The sequence below is a fragment of the Anneissia japonica genome, unplaced genomic scaffold, assembly GCF_011630105.1.
Source record: "Anneissia japonica isolate Jap-2015-1 unplaced genomic scaffold, ASM1163010v1 scaffold3040_len1308831_cov196, whole genome shotgun sequence".
Taxonomy (NCBI): Eukaryota; Metazoa; Echinodermata; class Crinoidea; order Comatulida; family Comatulidae; genus Anneissia; species Anneissia japonica.
Genome location: NW_022718257.1, coordinates 221,448 through 241,561, shown reverse-complemented (window position 1 = coordinate 241,561; position 20,114 = coordinate 221,448). Strand labels below are relative to the sequence as shown.

Genomic DNA, 20,114 nt, shown 5'->3' with positions numbered 1-20,114 from the left:
CAACATTTAAGCAATCAACAAGCAGCTTGTTTTTACATATCAAAATGAAACATTAACGCCAAAAAGTCACCAAACAAGGGAGGTATTAAACGTCGAACCACGCCCACCCAACTTGGTTACCTCTCTATACTTTAGAAATCTTCTCAGAAAACGCGAACTGTGCACTGTGTTTCATTCAATCTTAGAATTTAGATTTTTATATTTCAGACACATAACCGTAGGTTATCCATTATCCATTACGTTTCGAAAATTATTAGTGTACATTTACATAAATGTTTATATGTATACGCTAAGCTTAACTCAACTGACGCTCACTGACTTTTACCTTTGAACAACTGTCGAACATTTTAATGTCCAGAAGGGGTCGTAACCTATGGTCGAGAAAGGAAGGTAGTGTTACTTTATTATTGTGGGAGTGCTTGGAATAAGCTTCGAAGTTTCGAAGATTTACCGTAGTCATTTTAATCTCTCTTTAATGGTTTCACACTTGGTTAGTGATTTTTGATCTTCCGGCCTGAGTAGGGACCAGTTGCCAATTTTGTCATCCTTGAATCTGCCACTGTTTCTTTGCGGTCGATATGTCATAGATCCCGATGCGAAAATAGTAACTGTTATTACATTTTCAAAATTGCACTGAATATACAAGTATAATGATTTCGATAATTTCAATTTTTTACATAACTTTATATGAATACTACTTGAATAAACATATTTTGAGAAAACACTTGACACCTGACCAAGTTACAAGACACCAACAATCGGACAGACCACCCCTATTATCGGGATTTATTTCATTTCATTTCATTTATTTTGTCTCAATAGAAGCGGTTACAATACAACATAATGTAAGCATAAATATAAAAAACAGGCCGAGAGACAGGGTTCCTTAAAATGAGCCAAATTACTCTCAGCAGGTATCCTAGTGAACTATTCTGATTACACTTAGATAATAAAATGTACAGTTAAAAATAGAACTTAAGATCTGTAACACTAAAATACCAATAAATATTTCCCTAAACAATAGATAATTATTATAAAACTTATTGGAAATATAATTTAAGATGGATTAAAACTGTTTAAAGTCAGGCTCCGGAGGGAAAAAATTTTGATATGTTGTAGATTTAATTTTTCTAAGACACAAAAAAAGTTATTTGATTTTTGAATATTTAAAAACGGGATGGGGGAAGGTGGAAAAGGATGGTTACGACCCTTTTCCCTAGTTTTTAAATATTCAAAAATCTGATATGCATCTCATTAACTGTTCCCCAGTTTTTCGTCAAACATATATTTTCTGTTAAAAAAAAAAAATCAGTTCTACAACATATCAAAATTTGTTTTCCTCCGGAGCCTGACTTTAACGTTCAGAGCCAATAAATCCCCAGTTTGTACAGGTAGTTACTCCCAAGCAACAAGTGAAACACAAACCATTTAAAAGAATTGATTGTAATGTAATTATCTTTTTATTTTGCTTGTCACACCAATGGTTGCTCTGTATGCCTTGAGGATTTTAATGTACACACTTTTGGCCGGTTGAACTAACCTGACAAAACACTGTAGAAACAAATCATGTCAGTTTTCAATTCAATATTTGTATGTGTTTTTACTGAATCAAAAAAACTCAAGAGATAGCAGATTTAACGAATGACCGATAACTGTCACTTGAAATGTATTACATACTTTATCCAGAAAAAAAATAAAATGAAATGATAAGCCGACTGATAATGCATACTTGTCTTAATAGGAGCGTCTTTTACTTTCGGTGTTACCGTCTTTCGTCGCCAAGGAAATGATGCAATATTTGGCTTATGAAATCGAATGCAACAATATTCAGCAGCCAACAAGATTCCATAAAATCTATATCCACAGATATGAGAACGTAAGGTATGCCATAATACATACTTATCTTTATTTTCTCCCTCTCAAAGTCTTTTAAACTGACAGCGCTATCAGTTTATGCGTCATTGTCGTTGTTGTTTGCCCTAGTTAAGTTTCACTCAACAGCGTATACGGTATGATTAGAGAAAAATATTATTACTATAAAATAAATTTGTTACATTGAATTTTTAATAATTTGACTGTAATCAATAAATGTGACTGATTAGATATAAAAAAATTCCAGCATAAAGTATTATATAGGCCTAGGCTTTATATGAACTTGAATTTCATTATTAAAAATGTTGGTAATAATTTACGATTCATTAAGATTTACAACTAGCAGTAATAAAGTTTTTATTGTAAGACTTTTTTATTGATTAATTTATGTTTATTTTTCAAAATATATTTACAGTGTGCTCAATAACCTTCTTAAGTGACAGTATTAATGTATTTACTTTGCCATTTCTCTTATTGTCTTTTAAACTTAAGTAAAAATCGGAGGTGTTTAATGAGACACTGGCTCATTAAGTTCAAATTTCCCGCCACATAGATTCTAATGGAACTTCATTATGGGGTCACCACACTCCCAGACTTAAGTTATATAAAACGGATGTGATAATTATCACTAATAGTAAATACAATACACGTACAGTACCACCAGCATACCAACTGGATGATGAATGAAAACATTCGCAAACGTAAAATGCACATACACTTACATACTACACCAATTATGAAGTCTTAAGCTATTGAAAATCAATGCCATTCATATTCTTTAAACTCTTAAGTTCTCCATAAATGTAAAATTAATTAGTTATCTTTGTCCAAAATGTTGATATTATGGTACCAGTCCTCTCTAACTTAACATGGCTATGTACTACACAGCTGTTTACACTCCAGTTGGACAAAATATTCGAATAGGCCTACCAAAGTAAACCATAATTTTGCAACCATGTCTGTTATGATGTTTTCAAAAGACATAAACTACGCCTAATGTAGAGTATTTATGGTTTCAACGCATAATTATTCTGTCTTACATGAAAGAATATAGGCTATCAAATGTTGTTACACAATTTTTAACTGTTATATGTGTAGTGATGAAAATAGTGGAATGTGTTATTGTGATATATTATTACAATAGTATTATTACTACTGTACCTCTGATTATTATAATATCTTATTATCTTTATCTGTTTAAAATATATCTAGTTTGTTATTCGCCGACGTGAAAGGGTTTACGCAGATGGCTGCTAATATGACAGCAAAAGAACTTGTACGAACTTTAAATGAACTCTTCGGGCGATTTGACAGAATAGCACAGGTAAGACCTTGATGATTCACCAAATTCGCTCCATTAGGCCTACGGCATCAATAATCGTACCGATTGCATAATATCGTATAATTGGTGAATCAACGTCGCATCAATTGCATCAATAATATTGATGTCGTATCAATATATCAATGTTACATAAATGTCACACCAATGTTAGCTAATGTTGCATCAACATCGCATTAATGTCGCATCCATGTCACTGCAGTGTGGTACCAGTGAGGAAAAGTAAATATGGCATCAATGTCACATCAACATCATATCAATGCATTGTCAATGTTTCTTAATCTCAAACAAATTTCAAAACAATATCGCTATAATATTGCATTATTTCTTATCAATAGCATCAAGGCCGCATCAATGTTACCGGTATATGCTCCACACATTTTATCATGTAGGGAGACCAATACACCACAATCCCGTATGGATGCCGCATTCATGAAACACTGTTTGCGACTTTTCTGTATCTTATGCCTAAAGGTTACTGTTTTGCCGCATATCATGTCTGAGCCGCATGAACGCCGCTTCAATATTAAACAAATCTTCGAGCGTTAATTACACTAGACGTAAAGTCGGTGTGTTCTTTAATATGAAGCTGGCATTCATAAAACTTCAATATTAATTCACAATGGCTGCGTTATTCAAGATCGTTTCTGATAATTGATACTACTCGACAAGACGTGCAGCGAGTGCAAGGTCCATGGACATATCAAACAATCTGAAACTAAACGTTCCAAATTAAGTCTATGTTGACAAGCAATCTCTGCAATGCTGATCTGGTTACCGTCCTAAGGCCTGTTACTAATAATTCTCTATCAATGCAATTTTTAATTACGTTGTGGTTTAAAGCAAAACCGCCAGTCTGTCCCATGTACGATTTCATACCGATTTATTGATACGTTAATATCAACAATAAATTTTCCTTAGTATCAATATGTTATATTTTAAAAAATATATATTAATATAGAGGAGAAAACATGTTTCTATTTGTCACCCAGAGGCTTCAACTGCCCTACATTGAGAGCAACGATGACAGACTGCACAATTGGTGACATTAAACAAATCGTTCAGTTTTTATAGGCTAATTTTACAATGTTTAAGGTAAAATGTTGAAGAATGTACAAAGTTTTTCTTCTAATTTATTTGAAAGCTAACGATGCAATATATATTCATATACTAAATTGTATTTTTCATGTTTTTACTAAACACAGTGAGATTGGGCCTACTTCTACTATGAATTTACACGAATACTAGATCCATAAAGATAAAGAAGGTTACATGAAATTGCAATGCTCCGATTATAACCCAAAGATTATAGTCGACTACATATTTTCTAAATAATTGGCTGATACAAAAGTTTGAAGAGAAGAGGTATAAACCTATCTGAATATTTAGCTTGCCGAATAATTAACATCGTCAAGTCCCCCTTCCATTTCCCCACCCCCGTTTCACAAGAATAACATTTACTTAAGTTGATAATGATTTGATGAACCACTTCAGGTGAACTCATGTTTACGAATCAAGATACTAGGAGATTGTTATTACTGTGTATCCGGTTTACCGAATGCTGACACCAGACATGCGCAGAACACAGTGGAGATGGGTCTTTCCATGATAAAAGCCATCAAGTAAGCTCACAAAAACATATTCTATAACTCAAGATTAAGATTTAGACATGATGATAATGAATGAATTTAATGATATGCATAATTAGCGTGTTATTTTAATTTAGTAACTCAATATACTGCTTTAAATACAATATTATGCACTATATTCCACTACATGCATAGTACTGTATACACTCATTATGTTTAAATCATTCCACTATATACAGTAAAATATGTGCATTAATTATGCATATATTATATCCTAATATACACAGCAACTTAATTAGGCTTAATGTACATATTGCGTGCTTTCCATGTAAAACACTCAATTCTGAAGACAGTACATCGTTACCATAACTCAGACATACGAATAACTTATTTCTGTTTTAGGCCTACGATTTACGGAAATTGTTGTTGTTAATCAAAGGCTAATTTAAGCCATGTAAAAGGGGAATTGTTGATTGAGGAGTAGTGGTGACTTCAGATATATATTGATATTTTAATACTTTTTCAAGTGTCACTACCGTAACTATTTGCTTACTGAATCTGCATTCAAAATGTATATCACATAGGCCTACATGTGTATATTTTGTTGATAAAATCCCGACACACATTTTAAAGAGCAACATAAATGACGTCATAAACAGTAAATATGTTTATATTAATGATGAATTTCGCGTTACATATCATAAGGCCCTATATGACTAACAGACTTGATGATCAATTCTGAATAGACTTGTAAATAAGAAGACAGAGGTGAACCTAGACATGCGCATTGGCATCCACTCTGGTTCGGTACTGTGTGGTGTAATGGGACTTCGGAAATGGCAGTTCGATGTTTGGAGTGATGACGTCACACTGGCTAATCATATGGAATCTGGAGGTGTTCCTGGGTAGGTTTCTAATTAGGATATACGACGTCAACAAATTCACCTTTAATATAGTATGAATACATACATAATATGAATACTGTGTCACCGCTCTACCTGACATATTATCGTACTGAATGCTAAGTACGGTCCGAAATTCCCCTCTTAGTATTTTTCCAACCCCCGTTCTCAAAATTCTCGTTATCTCCTGACTTAAACACCATTGGAATATTAGGAAATTTTTGCTATTGTGACATCTATGTTGTCCCGATTGTCACAGGAATTTCTAATTTAATTTACCCCTCCATAGGCCATACTCTATAACGAATTTGGCCAACTGTAAGTTAAACCATCAGAGGCCGAATTCACATCCCACCTCCAGTTTGAATAATTTGGTCTGGAGAGCGCCAAACCTAACTATGATCATTACGTGCATAGAAGAGGGAGGTCGAATATTTCCGAGAGGTCAGACACCGGTACATAAAATTCGGACACAGTGGTGGTGATTGGTCTGTTCTTTTACGTATTCATCAGAACAGACCAACACGGCAGCGTATCCTTTGAAAACGATGCGATATTTGCATTCAGCCCTCCATCTAAACATGATGGAATTAAATCAGCAATCTATCGTTATCATACATAGGCCTATTTATTATATATATATTATATATATATATATCAAGTCTTCTTCTTTCCATCATGTGTTATTCAAGGCGTGTCCACATCTCGGAAACCACGCTGAAGTACCTAGGTGATAGCTATGATGTGGAGGATGGAGACGGGGCTAGCAGGGACGCATACTTGCGCTCGAAGTCAGTCAGAACGTACCTAATAAAACAACAGGTTAAGAGTATTTCGAAAACCTTGATATAAATTATTATCATTATCATTAACAATATTATTATTATCATTATTATTATTACTATTATTATTATTATCATTATTATCATCATTATTAATATTATTGTCATTATTAATATTATCATTAATATTATTATTATTAATAATATTGTTATTATCAGGGTCGAATCCAGAGATGTCCAACAGGGGGGGGGGGCCGATCAAGAGACGACACTACCCAAAGGGGTAGGGACATGCCCCCGGGAATTTTTTGTTTTCTAGACGGCTGGAAATAACCTCTGAGGCGTTTTGGGCGATCAATAATTTTTTTTCTTTTTCTTATAAATCCGTTCCTATTATTATTATTATTATTATTATTATAATTATTATTATTATTATTATTATTATTATTATTATTATTATTATTATTAATTACTCATAGAAAAGTCCTGTTTCTGAACATAAGGTTTATTACAATTTTATATTGTATCGGATAATGGGAGTATAATATACATACGTTCAACTACAGCACACAAACTCTAAGTGTATTCCAAGATTCTTCACACTCATTATAATAACGTTTAACTGTCATTTTATCGTTCTGTTTAATGAATTATCTTAAGTTTAAACTGCAATAAAACAAAATTGTAAACAGGTCACTTAACTTAATTGATGCATTTAGAATGCTGTACCTTGAATCTATTTGCAAAAGTGCCCTGAAGTAAAATGCATCAATAATGCAAGGCAGGAGCAATAGGGTAGTATATCGTACATCATTTTCATAAGGAGAACATCATAAATAACTTTGGCATAACGTATCCCCACATCAACAAACGTTTGTCACAATTTATTAACACCATTTCAAGAAAAATGTTCTAAGATAATAGTTAGTATGTTTTTTTTTTGTTTTTGTTTTTGTGTTGTAAATGTATGTATGTATTAGGGTATACCTAGTTGTGAAAATTTATTTTATGATTATATCATCGAATCATTCTTTATTCAAAAACAGTAAAACGAATGTAATATAAACCCAGGTCATGGCTTAAACCCAGGTCATGGCTTTGTCGTTCAAGAAGAAGAATCTACGTGAGAGTGAATTTTTTCTTTAATTAGGATTTGAAACCCGGACAATTAACCAACTTTGGCGACTGGGGCTTCGTTGGCAATTCAATTCAAATTAGAGCAACTGACTACTGACTTCTTTTGTGCACTATTTTGCGCATGTGTATTTGAACAACACTAGTTAAAAACAAACATAGAATTTTAAAAAATCTTGTAAAAAATACATTCTGTACATATTCTTGAAAATTTCTCGACGTTATTTAAAATACCTGGAATTTTAAAGATTACTTTATTTATTATTAATAAAGAGTTTAAAATGAAGTTAAATACCTTGATAGTTAATTATTTATAATTAAATCTTGACCAATTAAAGAATCTGAAACTTACTTTAGGATGGAAGCAACTCTGCTGATGCTGACCTTGTCGATGACCGGGATAGTTTATACGCAAACAATTTTCCGACAACGGATAATGGTGTGACGTCATACAATGGCCAAAAGATACAAACTACTATCCTCCAAAATGATGACACTATACTGCCGGTCCCATCATTTGAATTTACTAGGAAAGATTCAATTGGTACCGTGTCGCTCACCTCCTGGAGTGCAGAGCTGCCTTTCACACACCTGGGCCATCATCAGCAGAAGGTAAACTTTACTCAACATCTGGGAGCTAGTTACGTATTGATTCAACAGCTTTTCTTTTATAAATAATTTGACGTAAAGAGCATAGAGATACTGTGCATTATTCTCTATATAAATTTAAAATTATTATTATTATTATTATTATTATTATTATTATTATTATTATTATTATCATTATCTTCATCATCGTATTTATTATTATCATTATTTTTTTAAATATTAACATTATTATTTTCATTATTATTTTTATTATTAACATTATCATAATTTTTATTATTATTATTATTATTATTATTATTATCATTATTACTATTATTAATAGTATATTAGGTCTATGTTGACAATAAAATATCATCGCTTAATAATGAATATGATAATCGGCATCCTGTTCCGAAGGTCACGCCAATCAGGATAGATGAATGCTACCAATATTATGTTCAAACGCAATGTCAATTATCACATTACGAGCAATGCTCATAGGAATCATCATAAATGGGAGATTTATACCGAACGCCAAGTAGCGGAGTTGAATAGCTTGGTGGTTAAGATGCTTGCCTTCCAATCCGAGGGTCCTGGGTTCAATTCCTGTCAGTGTTGCAGGATTTTTTCTCACGACCAAAACAACTCCATCCCTAAATCCCATATTGAGATTTAGTTTGTGTAAAGCATCGTGTGTGTATGTTTGTCTTGTGTAAGGGATTGTCACCTACAAGTAGGACAGTGATATATTCGCTATTGACAATCCTTGGCTCATGTACTGTGTACATGTACTGTATAAATAACAAAAAAATATACTTTAAAAAAATTCTTCAAATTTATTTAAGTTAACAACATACATATACAAATTAAATTGAATATTAATATTAAATTGGACAAGTTGATGCAGTTCAATACAATGTTGCAGTCTGATATTGTTAGGGCCAGGGCTAAAAAACTTTTTCGAATCACGAGGACGAATGATTCGATTAACATATATGATTTACTAATTACTGAATGCATATTTGTATTTCTTTAATTTTTGTGTAGAAACATTCTATCTGTAGCGCCCTTAGTCAAATGCACACTGGGTTGTTGAGTTTGACGAGTCAGAGGACGAGGCGCAAATCTGATAGTGAAGTGAATCGCATTATTGCACAGGGGATGACACTCAAATCGTCGGTTTCTCTCACTAAGCAACACGTCAACCGGCTCACTTTGTGTTTCAATGACAGAAATCATGAAAAAAAGGTATGATAATAACGACGAGGAGAATTGTAACGATGATGATGATGATGATGATGATAATTATTTTTGTATTGTATTGTAGTTTATCATTTATGAACATAGTACCGGTAAGATTTTTAAAGGATGAGAGTGCAATTCCAAGCACCAGAGGTCCATATTCTCAAAATTTTCTCACCTCAGCTCCAAACATGGTAGGCCTGAGGTGGTGTGGATGATTGGTAATGGTGATGATGATGATAATAATGATGGTGACGACAATGATGATGATGTTGGTGGCGGTGATGGCGATGTTGACGCTAACGGTAGCCGTGACAGTAACGTCTAACAATAACGATAATAATAATGATATTCTTTTTTTGTATACTAATATAGAAAAAACACGTTTTTCGTTCTATTTCACCTCTTTCACTTTGACCGCTTCTATTTATTATAGAAGCACCCAACAATGTTTGCAGAATTTCGAACATATTGTTGCTTGCTGTCCGATGACATTCAAAATACGTTAATATACTCATTAAAGTTACGCATGGTACACGATCATTTTGCTTAAAATAAGTTATTATGCCATTCATGATCTCTCTGCGAGAGATCACACTACGATAGAAGTATAATTAGGAGTGTTGTAAAGTTTCTTATTGTAAGAACATTTGATCCATACGATGTAGTAGAGTGATGGAAATACAATCGCATGTACCATAACATTTGGATGAAACGATTCGTAGCTGTATTACATAATGATATTGAGGATTTGGCAACGACTTTGCCAAACGATTTTCTTTCATTTCTCATTATGCTCTTAGTACAAACGATAGTCGTAGTAAGGATCATAAATACAATAATGGTATTAAGGAATGAAGAAATTGTAGCAGACACCACAAAGGCTGCAGTGGTTAAAGTGGCATTACCACAAATGACGACATAATTATTATTAAACGCTTCATTCTTACTTGCTGTTGACTGATATACTGCAACCTACAAAGTTATGAAAAAAAATTACAATTTGAAATAAAAATTGCTCAATTAAAGCCAGGCTCCGGATTAAAAAATTGTTGATATATTGTACAACTGATTTTTTAAGACACAAAAAGCATATTTGACAAAAAACTCGGGAACGGTTAATAAGATACATATATTTTAATAATTAAAAACGTGGGGGTGGGGAGGTGAAAAATAGGGCGGTTGTAACATATCAAAAGATATTTCCCTCCGGAGCCTGGATTTAAAGGAACATTTAGACATTGGGTATTAACTTTCAGTGCGTCACATATTGCAAAATGAATTTACAATATTTACATACGTTTTATTACAAAACTCCTTAAACCTGATGACAGAAATTTAAGGGTATAAGCAATGAGAAATGGTATTATATTTTAATATCTGTTCATTATTGGTCAGACAAATTACGTTCCAATATTCAGTTGAAAGCTTAGTAGTGCTTAAGCAATTCAGTACCGTACGGCTTATATACTTTGTTTATTTTAAGTTTACTGGATTGAGGTCCATCTAGAAATCAAATGTCATTCAGTGATTCGTTATAATACAGGCTACGCGCTGCAACTTATAGCCAATGATATCTGTTATGTCTCCTAGCATCACATTTACACCTCCATCTATCAATAAGGTGCTAATGGCCCAGGTTGTCTGTGATTTTGTGACTGACTATTGTAGCGTGTGAATGTACTGCAAAGATCTTACAGAAACTAGTTTATAAGATCGTATACACTGTCGTATAACCGAAAGGGGACTGCTTTAGGACTAACTAACGTCTTTTTATTTCAATTTCAGTTTTCGTTACTGAGAGATGATACGTTTAAATCAAACACGCTGTGTGCGTTCATCAACCAAGTCTTCATAGTTTCCATTATGTTAACATCATACGGGATGTAAGTCACGCTAATAAATGACACCGTTTATACCATTTAAACTTCATTTGAAAGTAATTGATTGTGTATGCCTAAGCCTACACGATTGAATTAACTACATAATGAAATACACAATCTAATGATCCATATTGATGAATGAGAAAGCAACATTCACCATAATTACCATCATCGTTAGCATCATCACTAGCTAACATTTTCTTGTTGTCATAGGCTTAACGTGTAGAAGGTGAAAAGACGATTGGTACATACATTTCTTCTCGGTTAGATGCGAGTTTGCATTACGTTTCACTATGTAATCAAAACTCTGCTTTCATTCTTATTTCAAAATTATACGCATCAAGTATTAATTCTGTCTAGAGCCATACAAGATGATTTATTGAACACTTATCAGAAACAATATCATCGGTACGCCAGTCGGTTTTTTTTCCTTTCATGTAGGACGAACCTTATGCATGTATTATGGATATGCTTACATAGGCCTATGATGAATTGTTATGAAATGCCCTTTGCATATTATTCATATGCATATACACGTGCATATCATAAAGAAGACTATGTATATAGGCCTTTCATTTCTGTAATTCTAATCTATAAACCTTATTATGAAATATGCAAGTCATGTTGAGGGTATGATACATATCATGTTGTATAATATTATTATGAAAGATTAATACTTAACTTAATTTAAATGATGATTTTTGATAAACATAACATACATAACAATAACATAGAGCCTAAGAAAAATTAACATAGAGGACTGAAACTCAGAGGCAGGTAGCATAGCAGTATTGAGGGGCCATGGTTCAAGTCTGAAACTGGTTACTTATTTGTGTCCCTGGGCAAGGCACTTTATCTGCGTCCCTCCACCCATGAGTTAAATGGCACCTGGTTGGGTTGTAAGACTGCATTGAATGTGGCTGCATTAACTTTGGAACATTATGCATCTTGACCGTTCTTGAACTATAAATATGGATTCTGCGTATTTAAAAATGTATGCATTATTTATATAAAATTCATGTTAAAAAGTTTAAACATATTGTATGTCCTAGGCCATAAAACGAATTTTAAAAATATATTAATTATATGGTAGGCCTGAATCACCGATTGATTAAAATAAAACTAACACCTGATTCAAGTTTCCAGACACATAGAAATGAAAACAACCATATTTTCAACCAGCCATTAATTAATTAAAATATTCACGTTTTCAATTAATAATTTTCCAATCCTCATAGTGTATATATTTATCAATATCAAACTTCTGGCGGTGTAACCAGCTGGATGTATCACAAATGAATTATTTATGAAATTTATTGAATTTCAGAAATTGGGGAAATTGTTTAATTGGTATATCATCCACCATGCTATTCGGCTTTGGGTTGTTTGTTACATTGGCTGAGTCCTTTTCGAAAACACCGAGATGCATACGACGTCTGTCCGAGTATATAGCAGAAAACAGGCACGTTCGAACTCTTCTCGTCATCTACTACGTTTCGTTAGCTATTCTAACTACCAGTCTTGCTTTAGTACGTATTAATTTGTTAGCATCATCAATGTCATGAATTTGTTACTGTTACCGTACTGTGTGTATACAACTCTTATGGTATTTACTTTCTGTTTTAGTTGATATCTTAAGCTTTAATCAAATGTTCACCTAACAAAATTGACTGAGTTTTATCATTATTAATACCATTATTATTATTATTATTATTATTATTATTTTATTATTATTATTATTATTATTATTGAAATTATAATTTTATCATGATTATGGTTATCATCAATAAATCAATCAACCAATCAATCAATCGATCGATCGATCAACCAATCGAAGAAACAATTTAATTTCTCCCCGTTCATTTTAAATTACAATAAATAAATAAGTATCTTAGCATACAATACACATTACAGTGTAAGTACTTCTAGGGATTGCTACAATGCTATTTGTAATGTCCTTAAAACGTCTTGCAAATGATGCAATCGTAATAAACAGTCGTGAGTATCCTATCATTATCACACGGTAAACGCAAGTATGATGTGCAACAAATCACTACATTGCTATAAGTGAAGTGGGCTTGTTTATTCACTTATTCAACAAACCAAGACATGATTTACAAATACAGAAGCTGTTCTGAAGATTTCAATTTAATATGATAATCCCATTACTTACGTAATCAAATTCAATACTAATATTTAATGACGAGGCGATTGCCATTAATAGATCGAATAAAAAGGAAAATACCACTTACACGTCGAATGGGCAGCCATTGTAATGAGTGAAGTGATTAGGCCTACGTTATGTACCATAGACCTAAGTATCATGATTGCATTTTGGAACGCCATTCATATTTATATACCGTACTGTACAGTATACGTAAAGAGTGGATTCATAGGCGGCGCCACGGTTTGAAAGTGGTGAGCTCGGTAAGCACTTTGCGGGTGGAGCGAAAATCCGAGACTGGGACAGCTTTTCTGGGCAGGTAAAATAATGGAAATGTATAAAGCAATATAAAATGATTTATGTCAGGGCACTTTGATTCCACATATTTGTCTTGATATAACTTCAGTGACATCAATAAGCCCTCGATGCCATTTAATAGAAAATATTTTTTTAACGAGAAAGGCCTGAAATCGACAATTAGACATCGTGGAGACAATTTTTTTGTGTAATGATAAAAAGCTTCTTAAAATTAGAATCCTGAAACTGCAGACAGTGCATTACAAATTCAGACAACAAACATTATTTCTACTACGATTTTGATAAATACTGACCAACTTAAGTGTGAAAGAAACAATGATAAATATCAAAAGATAAGATGGAACTAAGCCATGGAAACTGTGGAATTAATGACGACATTCAATTGCCCAAGCGGCAAATGTACAAGTGATATATACAGTTAGGATCAACCATTGATACTTTGTGGTAAGGTACTACTGTTCGTGAATCAAGCTTTGTAAGCGTAAGTCGCAATGAAGATCCTGACCGTCGACCTTTGTGAAAGCAACTCTATTGTTGCTGAGACAACTATATCACTATTATCTCAAGTTCCTAATGACTTAGCACACACTCATCCGCATATATTTTCATTTTAATATATAATAAATTAATATATATATATATAAGTCCCAAGATAACAAATATGGCAAGGACAAGCCAAACCAGTCACTCATCGCAAATCCTGTTGCAGAGATATTGGCCAGAACATGCTGGAATGTCAAATTTTTTGAAATCTATTTTATTGCACTAAATTATCTTTCATATATCTATACATCATGCTATTGCTGTTATTGTCCCCATTTTCAATTTTTAACGATTTGGTGATGGTTTCTGCCTGAGAAATGCCCGATATCATAAACTTTGAAGGCTGATTTCTCAAATAGGCCTATTGTTCTTTAAACAGATATATGTTTAAACGCTTGTAACATCTTAAGAAAATGTCGGATTTAAATTATTCTTTTACCATTTTATTTCCCTCATTTTACTGTTCAGCACTGTATTAATAACAACTAAAAATCAATTTCTGCGACGAGTGACTGGTTTGGCTTGTCTTTGTTGCCACAAATTGATAAACAATGTTGAAAATATCTTTACAAAACTTAATATCGTTATGTTCTTTATTCATGTAAGCCTCAATAATTAACAGTCTTAGCAGTACAGACATTGATACTCGGCATGTTGATGGAAACATAAATTTAATGTAGCCTATCTTTCACAGTCACTACTTAATTTTTTTCAAATAGTGTGATTATTGTGTAATCAATCTAAATAAAGGATATCATAATTAATGGACTGTATAGTTGCTCTTTTTATATAAATACTTGAGAGCAGCTTAGCTCAGTCGGCTAATCTGGTGGTAGCCATTGTGTGTGCGCTGAACCGTGGAGACCTCTAGGTCCCCGGTTCAATTATATTCCTTGTGTTTCAGCTGAAGGGCTGGAATACAAGTTACAATAGCGTACCGTCTTTCGGATGAGACGTTTAAGCCGATGGTCCCGTGTGCATTTATGGCCCATGTTCACGTTAAAGAACGCAGTACACTCTTCGGAAAAGAATAGGGGATTGTCTCCCGGTGTACTGCTCAATCACCACCAGAAGGACCCCACTGGAAATAAGTCTTCTTCTAGACTTTCGTGGGCTATTCTTTGTGTTTACACCGAATAAATCCAATCCAATCCAATGCAATCCAATACTTCTGTAGCTATAGATAAACAATATACAGCCTCCCAATAGCATCTCACGTTGCACAAATTCTCCAGGTTACATAAAAATCTTATAATTTTTCAAAAAATAACCTCTCAATTTCATGACGGTCATCTAATGTGAGTGATTGTAAATTTTTAATTTTCAAAAGAAAAAAAAACAGTCTTAATGTCAAATAACGACACTTTCGAAAGAATGTTTGAAGGCCAAGAATGCGATTGATAAGCTCGAATGTCTGGAGTTACCATGATACTTTATCTTTAAAATGTTGCACCTTTGTCTGATCAAATTTGCGGCTGGGATAGATTTTCTTTCCTTGAGTAGTTGCCCCACTGTCAATTTAAATGGAAGGCACACCACATGATCAAAGTCTAGTTACGTGGCTGAATACAATCCTACCACTGATATATCTGTTTTTTCTAAAGCAATGGCCGTATTCGACTGGTCGTTCTTCCTTAAACCACGCCCACCTGCGCAGTGATAAAATTCTAATTAACGAAGAAGTAAATACTCGACAAAACAAAATGGCTGCATACACACTGTGTAATCAAGATTGCTTCAGCTTGTGGCAGTATGGGTTTTTCATTTTTTTTTAAATCATCCAGTTTTTGAATGCTGTTAGCCTACAATTTTTTTTTGAATTCATGTTCATATTATAATTTTTATTTTCTGAAATTTAATTCAACGAAATGAACCAGTCGAATATGCCCATTGTTATCTTATTGTAGACTACAATATTTTGAAATATATATTACTGAATCTAACTACAAGAGACAAATTTATGCTTGTGTGTGACAGTCGCAATTTTGCACGTATTCCTGTCGGAGAACTAAAGACACATTTGTCACAACGCAACCAAAACAAAACAATCAAAAGTTGTTGCAACCACTTACTTTTAATGTTTCTCTTGAGACCTGTGTTGTTTATGATATCATTAAGGTAGCAAGTGTAGTTCCAATTTGCAAATCAAGCAATCGATAAGACGCCAGCACCTATAGACCTATTTCCATTCTAATACTACTATCATCAAAATACTTGAAAAATATTCACAGTGAATAATTATATCACCACGTTTGACATCACTTAATGTGGTTTTAATATCTTTATGATCATAAAGCGAATACATGACGCACTTCACGAAAACTAAAATAAAAATTTTACTTATTGACATAGACTGAACGATCAAAATTTAAAAATGTATATTTACATTAATCGGAAGAAACAAAGTAACTAATAATAGTAAAGGTCTGTATTAACAATAAAATATAATGATTCTTTGTAGTTCATATCGTTGATGAGGTCATTGTTTAAGCAGCACAATATTTAAGCACTAAAAACATCTTTTATTCTAGTGAATAGGTGGCTGCCTCTTATAAGGTCTCTGTTGATTTTAAATGCATGAATGAAAAAAAAAACTTGCCTAACATCTCGAAATAATCTTAATTTTATTTCAGGGACCGTATACCTGTCATTGTAACTTTAACCATAGCAACGCCAGCGTGCCTGAGATTGATTATGATAAGACTCAGCCAATACAGGTAAAGAGTCTCAGTCTATACCGAACGATTCAGTAATGATACACGTAGAATAAAGCTGGACACACACTATTAGAATGTTGTCTTTGAGACTCAGCATTGCAACAGACCTGGAAAGATAAGGTTTTCTTTGATAGAATGTGAAAAAGCAGGCCTACATATCAAAGTATGAGCACAAATTATCAATAAAAACTCAGTAATTCTATATTCCTGTCCACCGATTACATGTTTCTCATTTTCTACTGATAATAGGCCTACTAAACAGACAATTCCAGATAGAAGGAGCAGGTGTGGTCTGAGTTAGTTTGTATTTGGTTTCTCAACTACAATATGAAAATGCAGATAAAATTGATACAACAAATAACAAACAACTCAAAAACCTACTTTTAAAATCAAATAAAAACAAATACAAGATAAAAAAAAATCAATTAGAAAGAAAAAAAGAATATTACTGCAAGTACTTTCCAAAAACTAAGAATCTAATTTGTTATAAATTAGTAACATTTTAGAATCGTGACATTTCCTATCCCCGTTAGTGCACGGTTTGCTTCATCTTTTTTCGTATATGAATCTAACCTTTGCATAATAATTTCCACTGGTTTAACTCTATTAATTGCTTATTAATATTCAGAAACTGAATCGGTATGAATGTTTCAAAGGACAAGACAGATAATTCATTAGAAATTAAACGTATTTCTTGTTCGAATCCCTTCCATATTATATCGACATCAGCCTCATATATTTGTTAGTACTTATGTTGTATTTTTTACTATTTATCTGGCAGTGTTTTTTCATATTTGGAATATTGGATATGCAATTATGTGCGGTATTTATTCATCTGAACCACCTCGTGAAAGGAGTAGTGCTAAGCGGTACCGCTGTTCTTTATGGTGTTCTTCTAAAATGGTATCATTACGACACTGATAAGTAAGTAATGGATTCCTTCCTTAGAAATAGTATACGTAATCAAATTGTGTGTTAGTTTCTCAACTCACACAGAAATAGTGTACGTAATCAAATTATGTGTTATGTTTCTCAACTCCACAGAAATAGTGTATGTAATCAAATTATGTGTTATGTTTCTTAACTCATATACACTTGTTATTTCACATATTGTAAAATACCGTTCAAGTTGAAGTTTTCTTTATGTGTTCTATACAACATAAAAAGGTATAAAACCAAAATCGGTTGCTGGAAATGATGTAGAAAACTTGATAAATACGACAAGACATAAAATGCAAAAGAGATTCTATAACAGAGACTACAAAAAACGGATACAATATTTAAAAACATCAAAACGTGTTCAAAATATAGTGGTTATAATTTTGATTGTTATATATAAATATATAAAGATTCAAAAGAAAACTACTGAAAAACAACAAAGCTGGGGCAAACAATTGCAGGATCTTGGTAGAGATACAAATTTGATAAGCGACAGCTGAAAAGTGAAACAACAAAAAGTAGAACCAGCCCTTTCGGACAACACTGGTTAAAATTTGTTATAAGCCTAAGTATATTATACACTTATAATTACATTTACATTAATGTATTTAGTTTTATAAATTAATTATTATTATGTGCTGATATTCTTCCTTACAAAGATAATAATTATTATTATTATTACTATCATTTTTATTACACCGACCGCTGATCAAACAACCCGGACAACATTTGAAGGTCTATAAATTATACATTTACATTAATGTATTTAGTTTTATTAATTAATTAATTATTATTATGTGCTAATAATAATTAATATTTAAATTAATTAATTATTTATTATTAGGTGCTAATATTCACCCTTACAAAGATAATAATGATAATATTAATATAATTGTTATTACACCGACCACTCATCAAACAACCCAGACTACGTATAACTTTTCCTTCTGCAACATGTATCTATTCATTTGGATGTAAAGCAATCGATTTCTGAGTAGTTTTCCTGATTGTGAAATAATCACCGTCAATGGTAATGTCGACATTTATTTCACACGATGTTCTGTTTACATCATACAAAGTAATTGATTGATGCTACCTGAGCTTCCTAGATTATCTAGAATGCAATTCTTTGCAAATACTATGGCATGAACCATCTCATAGTGCAACTGCGCATGTAATCTGCCTAATGATAATAATAATTAATCTATGGTAATAATAATAACAGACATAACACAACGATGAAGATAGTCATAAGAATGCCAGTAATAATAACAAAAATTCATTATAATACAAATTGTAATATTATGTGCAATTGAATAATGCATATGGCAAAATTAACATTAGCAAAGCAGTTCCAGCTGTTCCCATCACAATATTGGTGCGCCCGTATTCGTCCTTAAAGGTAGCCTAAATAGTCTGTTGAGTGTCCGGTCTGCGATTGGTTGTGATTCAGCGTGAAATGCCTGATTTCCTTAAGCCGCTACACTGTCGGTGCAGTGTTTTCAGAGCAATCGTTGTCCTGCGTAGCTGTTCCCGACGAAGGCTCCCCGATTCGACCGACCAATCACCATCACTGAAAGCTGTCGGAGATAGCGTGTAGCGATTGTATGGAAACCAAATTTAAACGAATTTCATGTAGACGCATCCACACTGTCGTCTTGTGTACACTCGAGTATGACGTGGCGTACCCTGTACCGTAACTTTAACTAGGTCATTAATGATCCCCGATGTTGAATCCTATAAAACTATAGAGATATAATGTCAGTAGTCATTATTCCCTCTATTTATTATGAGAGATGCTGTGTATACATAAACAAGAATAAATGAAAAAACAGCGCAAGCAACGACGTGTTTATCTTATCGCAATAATCGCTTTGTCATTTCTTAACTGCTCTTATTCTCTCGACAGATTTAGTATACTTAACTATTGGTGTATACTTGTGTTATTTGTTTTGACTTGGAGCAAACATGGCCGTTCATTAGAAGTTAATCACCGTCTAGATTTTCTTTGGAAACTGCAAGTAAGTCGTGAACGTCATTTTACCCATTTGCTTACATCTGCTATATCTCCTAAGAAGATAATCTGTTCCACCGCGGCATTG

The 20,114-nt window shown here is 33.0% G+C and overlaps 1 protein-coding gene across 1 annotated transcript in view; it reads left to right on the top strand.

Moving 5' to 3' along the window:
* Window positions 1-20,114, top strand: part of LOC117110503 (adenylate cyclase type 8-like) — a 43,912-nt gene that overhangs the window by 22,178 nt on the left and 1,620 nt on the right. The window contains exons 4-15 of the mRNA XM_033253236.1: window positions 1,742-1,881; window positions 3,085-3,196; window positions 4,706-4,833; window positions 5,547-5,705; window positions 6,395-6,524; window positions 7,976-8,230; window positions 9,254-9,454; window positions 11,237-11,334; window positions 12,659-12,860; window positions 16,990-17,073; window positions 17,855-17,997; window positions 19,922-20,033. Of these exons, the coding sequence (XP_033109127.1) occupies window positions 1,742-1,881; window positions 3,085-3,196; window positions 4,706-4,833; window positions 5,547-5,705; window positions 6,395-6,524; window positions 7,976-8,230; window positions 9,254-9,454; window positions 11,237-11,334; window positions 12,659-12,860; window positions 16,990-17,073; window positions 17,855-17,997; window positions 19,922-20,033 (1,764 nt within the window). The remainder of the gene's footprint in view (window positions 1-1,741; window positions 1,882-3,084; window positions 3,197-4,705; window positions 4,834-5,546; window positions 5,706-6,394; window positions 6,525-7,975; window positions 8,231-9,253; window positions 9,455-11,236; window positions 11,335-12,658; window positions 12,861-16,989; window positions 17,074-17,854; window positions 17,998-19,921; window positions 20,034-20,114) is intronic.